This window comes from Oncorhynchus masou, chromosome 20, assembly GCF_036934945.1.
Source record: "Oncorhynchus masou masou isolate Uvic2021 chromosome 20, UVic_Omas_1.1, whole genome shotgun sequence".
NCBI classification, from domain to species: Eukaryota; Metazoa; Chordata; class Actinopteri; order Salmoniformes; family Salmonidae; genus Oncorhynchus; species Oncorhynchus masou.
In genome coordinates this window covers 23,111,480-23,125,343 of record NC_088231.1, presented here as the reverse complement: position 1 = coordinate 23,125,343, position 13,864 = coordinate 23,111,480, and the positions used below count along the sequence as shown (strand labels likewise).

General features: G+C 45.7%; 1 protein-coding gene across 1 annotated transcript; it reads left to right on the top strand.

Annotated features, from left to right (window-relative positions):
- The first annotated feature begins 401 nt into the window (after positions 1-401).
- On the top strand, positions 402-3,721 carry LOC135507183 (reticulon-4 receptor-like 2). The gene is made up of 4 exons (XM_064926770.1): positions 402-474; positions 1,732-1,958; positions 2,166-2,399; positions 2,701-3,721. Exons 1-4 carry the CDS (start codon positions 417-419, stop codon positions 3,574-3,576), a joined length of 1,395 nt encoding a protein of 464 aa, XP_064782842.1. The 5' UTR covers positions 402-416; the 3' UTR covers positions 3,577-3,721.
- The last annotated feature ends 10,143 nt before the right edge of the window (positions 3,722-13,864 follow it).

Here is a 13,864-nt window from a genome sequence, read left to right as displayed (position 1 = left end):
CCCTTCCTCTCACTCACTCAATCACTCACTCCATCCCTCCCTCCCGCATGACTCTGAATATACTTTCTCTATCTTGGAGCGCTGTCCTCTGGGCTATCTGCGGTTGCGCGCGCGGTCTCTCCAAGAATCCTCTCATCACCCGCACGCACAGTGCACGGCCCCTCCTCTTTCCGTTTTTTCTCTTCTCTCAATTACCCCCCTCCCTCGATCTTGGCCCGTGACGTAGGGGATTCCGTGGTGCCCACAACCGTAGGCGCTAACGGGATTCTCGAGTATAAATGGGACACCGGGAGCCAACATTCGGTACTCTCTCAGTCGCTCCGACTCGGGAACCAATCGTCCAGAGTACCAGTCAGCGGAGATAGCAGGCAGTATTTCACCCTCTCAGGCTAACTCGCTTTCGGCTTTGGTTTGAAATGGACACCCCTACAACCGCTCGGAGCAGACAATGCTCATTCATGCGCACCTTCAAAAGTAAGTTTCTCGGGATTTTCTTACCACCATCTATTGGTTTATACTGTTGTGCATGAGTTACTATGACTTTTAGAAACTATCTTACTTGATAGTTTTGAGAATCCTTCCTCCAGTCGACCTATTTCTACCACTTTTCTAACGGTTTCCCGTTATATTCTGTTTGTCTTCTGATGTAATAGTGTAAGAGGTGTTGTGCGTTAGTTAGGCTGCTGTGACTTTGACCAAGTATCTGATTTGATAGTTTGGTAATAATTCACCCAGTTAGCAATGGAATGCATGATTCACAGATAATATGTAAACAAAATGCGGGCTTTGCAGCCATGTTAGATGCAGCCATCAACATGGATTGTAATTCCAATAGGTTTGTAAAATATATTTAGTACGGGACGTTTTAAACTTGCAATTTTGCTATGATTGTACTTTGATTTCACTTTATGATGTAGGCCTACTTTGCAACTATTCAATAGACAGATATCGCCTGTGTAAGATATGGAACTTAACTTAGACTTTTAATATGTTTGTAATAGTTTTAGATGCGTTTTACTTGGGTTTACTTTGCGATACTGCCGTGCGTAATGCCTTACGCAAGCTAAGAGAGACAGGCAGTTTTACGCATAGACTTGGTTACTCAATCACGCCTTCTAAAGTGATCATACGTCATCTCTGTCATCATATGGGCTCATGATGCTGTAATCTTTACTCATTATGAATTAACTGAGCTTCATATTGTCTAAATTGAGCGTGAATTATTTAATCAGTATTAAAATGACAATCTCATTCCATCAATATAATGATATTTTGTGAATGTTTTCAACAATTTCCAAATGCTACATTTTAGGTATTCAGATTAGACAAAGGCTTTGCATAAAGTATTTAGCATCAACTGAAGGTATCAATGTGGTTTAGTGCAGCAGTTGAGTGTCTGCGTCAACGGTTTCAGCACCATTGTTACTGGACAGCTCCAGCTATTTTTTCCTCATATCTCCGTATTCAAACGTGACAATTTAAACTGATGTTGGGGAGAAAAAACTATTGCTGCATCCATAACTATTTTGGTACATAAGCAACACTTTGATTGTAATCTGAGATTTGACTGATCAACTGTATTGGGATTCAACTGCCACATTTCCAGCAGCAGTTTGCCATCCGGGCCACCACCAAACAGTTTCAGAACCACAGCTATCGGACAGCTCCCGCTAGCTTCGCCTTCCCGACCCCACACCTAGACTCACTTCTCCCCGCTTCCCTCTCTCCCAGGCGGCCTGTCCCTGTGGCTGGTGGTGTGGCTGGTCCTCGGCAAACCCGGTCCGTCGGCGGCGTGCCCGCATCTATGCGTGTGCTACCCGACTCCCATGACCGTGAGCTGCCAGGCGCAGAACTTCACCTCCGTGCCCGTCGGCGTGCCCTACGACTCGCAGCGTGTGTTCCTACAGAACAACCGAATTACGGAGCTCAGAGTCGGCTCTTTCGGCTTCGGGACTCAGGTAAGAGACTGTAGATTGTTTAAAGGAGACATGGGGGATGTTTGAGTGTGTGATTATTTTGCCCTCTCTCTCTTTCTAACTCTCTCTGCCTCAACCTACAATATGACCATAGAATAATACCTGACCTTAGAATACATATTGATATTCACACTCTCCCTCCTCCCCTCCTCTCCTCTCCCTCCTGTCCTCCTCCCCTCTCCCCTATAGGTCCTGTGGCTGTTCTCCAACAACATCACATGGATTGAGGCTGGCTCCTTCAGTGAGCTGAGGGATCTAGAGGAGCTGGACCTGGGGGACAACTCTCACCTGCGCAGGCTGGAAGGAGGCGCCTTCAGGGGCCTGGAGAAACTCCAGAGTCTCCACATGCACCGCTGCAAGCTTACCGCCCTGCCCCACGACCTGTTCCACAAGCTGTACAGCCTGCAGTTCCTCTACCTGCAGGTAGGGGCAGTACACATATATTCATGCACACACGGGCACATATGAAAACACACACAACACACATACACACACACTACAGGGAATTCTCATAGCTGTGAAAATTACATCATTTTATATAATCACAATCACAATTACATCATGTTGTATCATGATTCAAATCATGCTGCATCAGTGATAGTTATGAGATGCCCTTAGTGGAAGGTGTAAATGTTTCTCACCTCACCACTACTGAGATGTAGCCCATCATCAGCTGACCCCACCTGACCACTTCCTCTTCCTGTTTCCTGTTTCGTCCTTGTAGGAGAACCAGCTCCACTTCCTCCAGGATGACCTCTTCTCTGACCTCATCAACCTGAGCCAGCTCTTCTTGCATGGAAACCGTATCCGTACTCTGTCGGAGAACGTGTTCCGTGGCCTGGTCAACCTGGACCGCCTTCTTCTCCACGACAATCGTGTGCGCCAGGTTAACCGCCGGGCGTTCCGCGACCTCGGACGCCTGACCATGCTCTTCCTGTTCAACAACTCATTGGCTGAGCTCCCCGGCCAGGCTCTCCGTGACACCCAGGGCATCGAGTTCCTCCGTCTCAATGGGAACCCCTGGTCCTGTGGCTGCGAGGCCCTCCCCCTGTGGGAGTGGTTCCGTGGCGCCCGCGTCTCGTCGTCTGAGCTGTTGTGTTCCTCCCCGTCTCCCCGCCGCGGGATGGACCTCCGCTTCCTCCGTGAGATGGACTTCGCCCTCTGCCCTCTCCCTGACCCTGGCACCCTGGCCGGCTCCACCACGAGGACCTTCAGCACCAAGACAAGATGGTGGTTCTCCAAGCACAAGCCCCAGTCCCAGACCAAGGCAGTGTTCGAGAAGAGCTCCGAGACCATCAAGGCCTTCCCGTTCCCCCAAGGAAAGAACAACCCACCCATCGTGTCCTCCACCAACGTCAAGTACGAGCTCGGTGAGGAAGAGGCAGCACTACCCAAACTCGACGCTGAGGAGTACTGGGCGAACTATGGGAACGAGGACGCCGGCACCACGCTGCGATGCTTCGAGCTGGAGTGTCCGCCTGACTTCGATGGCCTCCCTCCCAACTCCTCCTCCACCCCCACATCATCCCCCTCTCTCTCACTCCTCCTCGCCCTCTCGCTACTCGCCGTCTCCATCAATCTACACCTCATATTTGGCTGAATCAGACTGAGTACCCACTTCCCGTTCCTGTCTTTGCCCCAGCCCCTCTCAGGGCATGGGGAACCCCTTGTTAAAGACTCTGTACCTCCCTAGTTAACCCTCTGATGTCCTACTGGATAACCTCTGTCAGTAGTACAGGACAGCAGGGGATACAAAGGGGGGGTTAGATTGTTACTTCTAACTTAATGCAGGGTTAAACAACAATGGCTGACAGTACATAGTACACTATTGTACATAGTACAATATAGTACAGTACAGTAGTCAACCAAGGCTGTTACTACAACAGGTGCATCTCACCTGTCTGGTGTGTTGGTTGCCGTGACACGCCTGCAATCAGGGGTCAGTGGTCACCTGTAACGCTCTACAGCTAACACCAGTGCTACTTACTGTTGCGAATGCTATAACTGTTGTCACTTGGAGGAATATTACAACTACAAGTGCTACGACTATTATACTACTACTATTCCGAATATGTCTGCTACTACAAGTGCTATGATTACAGTTACGACAGTATCTACATTTCTACTGTGGTAACTCTGACAACTGTACTGTAAATAGGTGGGTGTACTTGATGGTGCAGTGCAGTTGGGATATCCTTCTTTTATGTTGTCTACCACGATGCCTACTTCATAATGGATTGTTTACAGAGAAATCGCTAAGGGGAGAGAGAAAAGAAGGGATGAAGGAATGAAAGAGAGGCAGTCACCAGCGTACGAGAAGGTTCAGAGAGGATATGTAGAGAGATATGTAATGGTAGAGAGAGACAAAGACACACAGAGAGAGGATATGTAGAGAGATATGAAAAGGTAGAGAGAGACAAAGACACACAGAGAGAGGATATGTAGAGAGATATGTAAAGGTAGGGAGAGAGAAAGACACACAGAGAGGATATGTAGAGAGATATGTAAAGGTAGAGAGAGAGAAAGACACACAGAGAGGATATGTAGAGAGATATGTAAAGGTAGAGAGACAGAAAGGCAGAGAGAGTGATGAGTTAAAAAGTTACCAAAGGAAGAAGCTAGAGGACAGAGAGGGTGGAAGAGAAGAGAAGCGCAACAGGAAAGGACAGAGAGCGAGGGAGAGAATAATAAATAATAAAGAGAACGGAAGAGAGGGAGCAAGGACAGCACAGGCAATATAAATAAAGCAAAGGAATGTGAGATCACTTCAGGTATTCAAGTTCAGTCTTTGCATAACTTCATGTCCTGTAAATATGACATCATCACCATAGAAGCCACAGGGGAAGGATGCTTCCTGTCTGGCAGTGTCAGTCGCTGTTCTGATTGGCTATCGCTGTTTGTTTGTGATGTCATTGACGGAATGTGTGACATGACCCGTTTGAGAGATAAAAAGACCTATTGAGATTCTGAATAACATTTGTGAGACTTTTCTTTGGGTGCAGCAGCTGTTGTGTTTCAAACTGATTTTACTTGATCAATAATTGATCTCTTTAAGTAATTTGTTCTCTCTCTTGGAATGCTCACTCACTTCTTTGGAAGGTGAAAGTAGTGCACTACTTTTGACACTGCACTACATAGGGAACAGGGTGCCATTTCAGACAGAGCCCATGGCTGCTTGTTAGTCCTATAGTCAAAAACTTGATGATGAGTAAACAAACAAATTAAGTGTTTTCAACTCAGCCTCCCAGTTCCGTCTACCATACCCACCCCAATATCTCGAGTCTAATACTCCCCCTTCCCACATCAACTAAGCAGAATCAACTTAGTTCAACTCAGAAGAATCAACTTAGTTCAACTCAGAAGAATCAACTTAGTTCAACTCAGAAGAATCAACTTAGTTCAACTCAGAAGAATCAACTTAGTTCAACTCAGAAGAATCAACCAGTAACTGAACTGCATAGAACTCAAGAAGAGATCTAGAACTGGAACTGAAAGAGACATAGAATGGCACACGTGATGACTGGACTGGACTGGACACTCCAAACCAATAAGACCGACTAGTGATTGACCAGCCATATTATTCCAATAGGACTGTTCTGGACTACTGAACTCAGAGATCCTGGCACAGAATGAATGGGTGGAAAAGCCTGGCAGTGTCCCAGCAGGGAGAGACAAGGAGAGTTACATTGTGGCTTTACTGAGATTGATTGACAGATGGACAGAACAACAGAGGGACCAAATTGTTACTCACAGACTTTGCTGACTCACAGAGAGACATAATTCCTTGACTTGCTGACTGACCTATTCATGCCTTGGCGACCAGTGATCGACGGAAGACAGTTTAAGAGAGAGACTGGCATCTGATTGGCGGACAGCTGAAGCAACGTCAGAGAAAGGAGGAGGACCTCTGAGGAGGTGACCAAAAACAGACTTCCTCTCCTCTTCCTTTCTTCCTACTCGTTTTGTCTGAGTTTCTACAAGGCTTTGTTGGAGGGTGGGTAGGCGTGCTGACGAATCATCCCTCCCTCCCTCCTTCCTCCCCTCTCTCTCTGTCTCTCTCTCTTCCTTTCTTTATCCTACCGGTCACCTGTTTCTGTAAAGCACTCACCCCTGCGTGCTCCATCCCTCTGAAGAGAGAGAGAAATTAAAGGAAGGAGGGAGCGGAAGGAAGAAGGAGAGAGAGAGAAAGAGGGGAGGAAGGAGGGAGGGAGGAGAGAGACCGTTCCTTTTACATAGATGTTTTCAGTAGAGGTGAAGAGGGCAAGGACAGGCTGAGATAGGGTATGAGTAGGAGGAGAACAGAGGCACACACACACACACACACACACACACACACACACACACACACACACACACACACACACACACACACACACACACACACACACACACACACACACACACACACACACACACACACACACACACACACACACACCTTAAGTTATGAGTTTCTAGACGAAGTGGTGAGAAACAGACAGACAGAGAGAAAGAGTGAGAGAGAGATACAGACAGACAGACAGACAGACAGACAGACAGACAGACAGACAGACAGACAGTCTTGCAGCTCCATGTAATGTCATTCCAATCTATTTCTGTTACAGTAGTTACATAGATTGTGCTTTCTGAAATCGCCTCGCTTTTAAAGAAGAGCATTACCTATGTTATTCAGTTGGAGATTTTGGGTTGAATCCCAAATGGCACCTTGTCCCCTATGCATGGGCCTCGTTCAAATGTAGACCACTAACTAGGGAGTAAGGTGCCCTATGGGACACAGCCTTTCAATACATGTGAGTCAACCATAGAAACAGGATTCTATGGACTCAACAATACGCTGTTCACTAGTAAGAGAGTCCAGGGATTGGTTTGTGTTCTGCTCTGCTGTGGTAACACTGTGTCTATCCATATATGTCAGCCATTAGGGTGAGGTCAAACTGGGCCTCGGTGCTCTTCTGTGGCCATGACAGTCAGGTCACTTTCAGACGACCAAAGCCCCAGTCATACCATTTTACCCAATGATTGGACTGTAAATTAAACCTGCCTGCTTGACCTAGTGAGAGAGTGTGAGAGAGAGAGAGTGTATGTATGTGTGAGAAAACTATATTTTGGTATCTACTTGACTGTGAGAGGAGATTGAGTTGTCTTCTGCTGTCATCTTTCTCACTGTGGAAGGAAAGAGGCAACATTATATAAAGAAATAAATACTGAACTTTGTTTTGAAAAAATGATTTGCGTGGGCGTATCATTTGAAGGATTTGGATATCAGCCTTGGAAAGTCCAGAGGGACACGCGCACACACACACACACACACACACACACACGCACGCACGCACGCACGCACACACACACACACACGCACACGCGCACACGCGCACGCGCGCACGCACGCACACACGCACACGCACGCACGCACGCACGCACACACACCAATACTTTCTTCGACTTCCAGGCAAATGTCCATTTGTAGATGATAACAGTTACCATGTAACACCATCAATATTACAATAGTATCTTAATGTTCAGTACATCAATGTTACAATAGTATCTTAATGTACAGTACATCAATATTACAATAGGCTCTTAATGTACAGTACATCAATATTACAATAGGCTCTTAATGTACAGTACATCAATATTACAATAGGCTCTTAAAGTGGAACTGACAGCGTTTTAGCTACTTTGCAGATATGAAACAAACAAACAATAATATCAGTAAAATATATCAAATTCCCAGTTTAAGCTACAAAACCAACTTTATAAGAGTTTTTAAAAATAGGTTCTATTTGACTCAATGTTCCATGACATTCACTAAGGCTAACCGATCGCTGCAGCTGTACATAGTCTATTGGTAAATAACCCACCCATTTTCACCTACCTCATCCCCACACTGTTTTTATTTATTTACTTTTCTGCTCTTTTGCACACCAATATCTCTACCTGTACATGACCATCTGATCATTTATCACTCCAGTGCTAATCTGCAAGGTTGTAATTATTCGCCTTGAAAATAAAAAAGTAAAGAGAGCCGCACACTCTTGGAGCTCAGATGCAAAAATTTAATACCAACGTTTCGACAGCCAAGCTGTCTTCATCAGTGTATAATCCTTATCCTCATTATACCCTGATGAAGACAGCTTGGCTGTCAAAACGTTGGTATTAAATTTTTGCATCTGAGCTCCAAGAGTGTGCGGCTCTCTTTTACTTTTATTTTCAAGTTTCTACTCCGCTAGCCAGCACCTCGTCTTAATAGGTGTGCGTTTCTCTTTCTTTTTCTTGTAATTATTCGCCTACCTCCTCATGCCTTTTGCACACAATGTATATAGACTCGCCTTTTTTTGTACTGTGTTATTGACTTGTTAATTGTTTACTCCATGTGTAACTCTGTGTTGTCTGCTCACACTGCTAAGCTTTATCTTGGCCAGGTCGCAGTTGCAAATGAGAACTTGTTCTCAACTAGCCTACCTGGTTAAATAAAGGAGAAATAAAAATAAAATAAATAAAAAGGCAATGCTGGCAGAAAAGATGGATGCAGTTCAATGCATGATTCATATCATTCACCAATACATTTCTCAGTAGTCCCAAAAATATTGTCGTCAGGTTGTAAATCATAGCAGGCCTGCTTGGTACACTGTTTACTGCATCCACTTGGGAGGCACGGTTTCTAGATAACATGTAAACTGTCACGACTTCCGCCGAAGTTGGCTCTCCTGCCCGTTCAGGTGGTGCTCGGCGGTCGTCGTCACCGTCCTATTAGCCACTACCGATCCCTTTTTCGTGTATCTGTTGGTTTTGTCTGATTGGTTTCACCTGTGTGTTGTTTAGTTAATTAGTGTCTGTATTTAATGTAGGTTGTCTCGCCCTTGTTTTGTGCGGGATTGTTTATTTTGTCATTCGTTTTATCTGTCGGTGTTTTGTGTTTCTTATTCTCCGGTTAGTCTTTATCCTGTGTTGGATATATTTCACCCTGTCTGTATTTGGGTTGACCGTTGTTTATTTGGTTCACCGGAGAATAAAACTTTATATCGCATTCTGCTCTCTGCGCCTGATTCCACCCACCTTGATTAGACGTGACATAAACAGCCTAACCAGCTCTGCTAGGGCAAGTCAAATGGTCAGAGTGAGGTGTTCTCTCATTTGCTTCTGGAAGTAGCTAGCAGTCTAGCCAACTTTAGCCAGTTAGCTTGGGTGCTTTGTTGGGACAGCGGCAGGCAAGTTGCAGGAGGACCAGCAGGTTACCTACTATTCCCCATCGTTTATCAGTGACATTTTTATTTTTTATTTTACTTTTTACCTTTTTTAAATGACATTTAATTTGTTTTTTTGTTAAAAAATGTAGAATTTGACCCCCTTTTTCTCCCCAATTTCGTGGTATCCAATTGTTAGTAGTTACTATCTTGTCTCATCGCTACAACTCCCGTACGGACTCGGGAGAGAAGAAGGTCGAAAGTCATGTGTCCTCCGAAACACAACCCAACCAGCCGCACTGCTTCTTAACACAGCGCGCATCCAACCCCGGACGCCAGCCGCACCAATGTGTCGGAGGAAACACCGTGCACCTGGTGACCTTGGTTAGTGTGCACTGCTCCCGGCCCGCCACAGGAGTCGCTAGTACGCGATGAGACAAGGACATCCCTACTGGCCAAACCCTCCCTAACCCGGACGACGCTAGGCCAATTGTGCGTCGCCCCACAGACCTCCCGGTCGCGGCCGGCTATGACAGAGCCTGGCAAGAACCCAGAGTCTCTGGTGGCACAGCTAGTGCTAGTGTCATTTTGACTGTTAACTAGCTGAAAAAGTTTGAGAGCATTTATCTAATGTTCCCTCGATAGATTTTAGCTCATCTCGCTCTGGCTAGCATTAGTTATTGTTCTTGCTGTTGTTGATGTGTATAACTGAGGAAGAGAGTCTACCTGTTCATGGTTGTTTGATCAATAGGACTGTAAAGTCCCCACATGTAAGAGGACTCCTGTGATATTTACATTACTGCAGAAATACTTTCAGGTGGATTTTATGTCTTTTAGTGAATGTTTTCTAATGATCTGAAGTCACACTGTTGCTGCTGCTTGGAAACACACAGTCCAGATCAAAGTGAATGATGACAGACCCTACTGCCTGGAAACACACAGTCCAGTTCATAGTGAATGAGGACAGGCCCTACTGCCTGGAAACACACAGTCCAGATCATAGTGAATGAGGACAGGCCCTACTGCCTGGAAACACACAGTCCAGTTCATAGTGAATGAGGACAGGCCCTACTGCCTGGAAACACACAGTCCAGTTCATAGTGAATGAGGACAGGCCCTACTGCCTGGAAACACACAGTCCAGATCATAGTGAATGATGACAGGCCCTACTGCCTGGAAACACACAGTCCAGTTCATAGTGAATGAGGACAGGCCCTACTGCCTGGAAACACACAGTCCAGTTCATAGTGAATGATGACAGGCCCTACTGCCTGGAAACACACAGTCCAGTTCATAGTGAATGAGGACAGGCCCTACTGCCTGGAAACACACAGTCCAGATCATAGTGAATGATGACAGGCCCTACTGCCCTGAAACACACAGTCCAGTTCATAGTGAATGAGGACAGGCCCTACTGCCTGGAAACACACAGTCCAGATCATAGTGAATGATGACAGGCCCTACTGCCTGGAAACACACAGTCCAGTTCATAGTGAATGAGGACAGGCCCTACTGCCTGGAAACACACAGTCCAGTTCATAGTGAATGATGACAGGCCCTACTGCCTGGAAACACACAGTCCAGTTCATAGTGAATGAGGACAGGCCCTACTGCCTGGAAACACACAGTCCAGATCATAGTGAATGATGACAGGCCCTACTGCCCTGAAACACACAGTCCAGTTCATAGTGAATGAGGACAGTCCCTACTGCCTGTAAACACACAGTCCAGTTCATAGTGAATGAGGACAGGCCCTACTGCCTGGAAACACACAGTCCAGTTCATAGTGAATGAGGACAGGCCCAACTGCCTGAACATACTGTCCAGTTCATAGTGAATGATGGCAGGCCCTATGTTATGGAAACACAGTCCAGATCAAAGTGAACGAGGACAGGCCCAACTGCCTTAACACACAGTTTAGTTCAAAGTGGAGCTGTCGCTCTGATTGGCTATTGGTCTGTGTAGTCTCAGGTCCTGGACAAGACATGTTTTCATTGGGTTTTATTTACTGCAGTGTCTATTAATTGTCCAAACGCTCTGCCGCTTTCCCACTCTATATAGCTATAACATATGTCTTAGTGTATGTAATCCCCAAACATTCTCTGAATTTATGAAAACGTGAAACTGACCATATCTTAGTGCTCGCTTGTTAGAATTTTTTTTTAAACTCATGCTCTTCTTGGGCGTGTTTATGAACAGACTTTAATAAAATTTAATGTTGCTAGAACTCTGTCAGTTCTGCTTTAAATATACTGTATATACAGTGCTGGAAAACACAAGGTACATTGAACCTTAACCACTATAGTTCATTTAATTAAAAGGCATAGTCCCTCTTTCACACACTTATTTACTTGATTGCTCTCTTTCTCCCTCTCTTTCTCCCCCTCTTTCTCCCCCACTCTCTGTCCCTCCTCGCTCTCTCCCCTTCTCTCTCTCTCTCTCTCTCTCTCTCTAATTTATTTTTCCTCACGTCTCTCACAAGCCCTTCCTCCCCTCTTTCTCTTTCTCTCCCTCATTCTCTCTCCCTCTCTCATTTATCTCTCCCCACCTTTCACTCTCACAGTCCCTTCCTCCTCACTTTCTCTCTCTCTCTTTCTTTCTTTCTCTCTCTCTCTCTCTCTCTCTCTCCCTAACACCTTTATCTCTCCCCAACTCTCTCTCCTTCCTCCATCTCTCTCAAAGCAGATGGCAGTAAGAGCAGCAGTGTGGAGACAGAGAATGGCACCACCATGCAGGAAACACCTGCTCTGTTTGAATAATATTATATTTAAACATACAGTAATAATCAGAAATGTACAGTAGTGATAAAAATAAAATGTGGTGTGTAAACGCTGATCACCCTTGGTGGTGAATAAATTAACGCTTCCTATATATTCAATGCTTTTTGTTTTTACAATATGTGGGTTTATGTGTTTATGTGTGTTAAGCCTCCACTACGCCACTGATAATAATATGAATATACATAAATATTACATCATATCGGGCCTGTGTTTTCTTCATATGAGCCTTAATGTATGTGGAACAGACTAGAGCCTTCATGGCTGTTTCCCAAAATGTATGGCTGTTTCTCCACGGGGTGCACATTTAAACAGAGCAGGTAATGAGTTGATTATTAGGGGAAACGCAGCTTCATGGCCATGGCATACACTCCACTCCGTATTTATTTGGACAAGGAAGCTAAAGCTTTTATATACTCCAGCATTTCAGATTTAAGATCAAATGTTTCACATGAGGCAACAGTACAGAATGTCACCTTCTTTTAAGGGGATCTTCGTACAAGTCAGTTTTACCGTCTAGAAATGAACTCACTTTATGTATCTCGTACCCCCATTTCAAGGTGTCATAAATATAGGGACAAATGCACTTATAGCGTATTAAAGTACTCAAATGTTTAGCATTTGGTCTCATATTCAAATCAAATCGATTTGTTTTTGTCACATACACATGGTTAGCAGAGGTTAATGTGAGTGTAGCGAAATGCTTGTGCTTCTAGTTCTGACCATGCAGTAATATCTAACAAGTAATCTAACCTAACAATTTCACAAATATTACCTTATACACACACAAGTGTAAAGGAATGAATAAGAATATGTAGATGGTATAGAGTACAGTATATATATATGAGATGAGTAATGTAGGGTATGTAAACATTATATAAAGTGGCATTGTTTAAAGTGGCTAGTGATACATTTATTACATACATTTTTCCATTATTAAAGTGGCTGGAGTTGAGTCAGTATGTTGGCAGCAGCCACTCAATGTTAGTGGTGGCTGTTTAACAGTCTGATGGCCTTGAGATAGAAGCTGTTTTTCAGTCTCTCGGTCCCTGCTTTGATGCACCTGTACTGACCTCGCCTTCTGGATGATAGCGGGGTGAACAGGCAGTGGCTCAGGTGGTTGTTGTCCTTGATGATCTTTATGGCCTTCCTGTGACATCGGGTGCTGTAGGTGTCCTGGAGGGCAGGTAGTTTGCCCCCAGTGATGCGTTATGCAGACCTCACGTCCCTCTGGAGAGCCTTACGGTTATGGGTAGAGCAGTTGCCATAGCAGACGGTGATACAGCCCAACAGGATGCTCTCGATTGTGCATCTGTAAAAGTTTGTGAGTGTTTTTGGTGACAAGCCAAATTTCTTCAGCCTCCTGAGGTTGAAGAGGTGCTGCTGCGTCTTCTTCAGCACGCTGTCTGTGTGGGTGGACCAATCAGTTTGTCTGTGATATGTATGCTGAGGAACATAAAACTTTCCTCTCCACTACTGTTCCATCGATGTGGATAGGGGGCTGCTCCCTCTGCTGTTTCCTGTCCCATCGATGTGGATGGGGGGGCTGCTCCCTCTGCTGTTTCCTGTCCCGTCGATGTGGATGGGGGGCTACTCCCTCTGCTGTTTCCTGTCCCATCGATGTGGATGGGGGGCTGCTCCCTCTGCTGTTTCCTGTCCCGTCGATGTGGATAGGGGGGCTACTCCCTCTGCTGTTTCCTGTCCCGTCGATGTGGATGGGGGGCTGCTCCCTCTGCTGTTTCCTGTCCCGTCGATGTGGATGGGGGGCTACTCCCTCTGCTGTTTCCTGTCCCATCGATGTGGATGGGGGGCTGCTCCCTCTGCTGTTTCCTGTCCCATCGATGTGGATAGGGGGGCTGCTCCCTCTGCTGTTTCCTGTCCCATCGATGTGGATGGGGGGCTGCTCCCTCTGCTGTTTCCTGTCCCG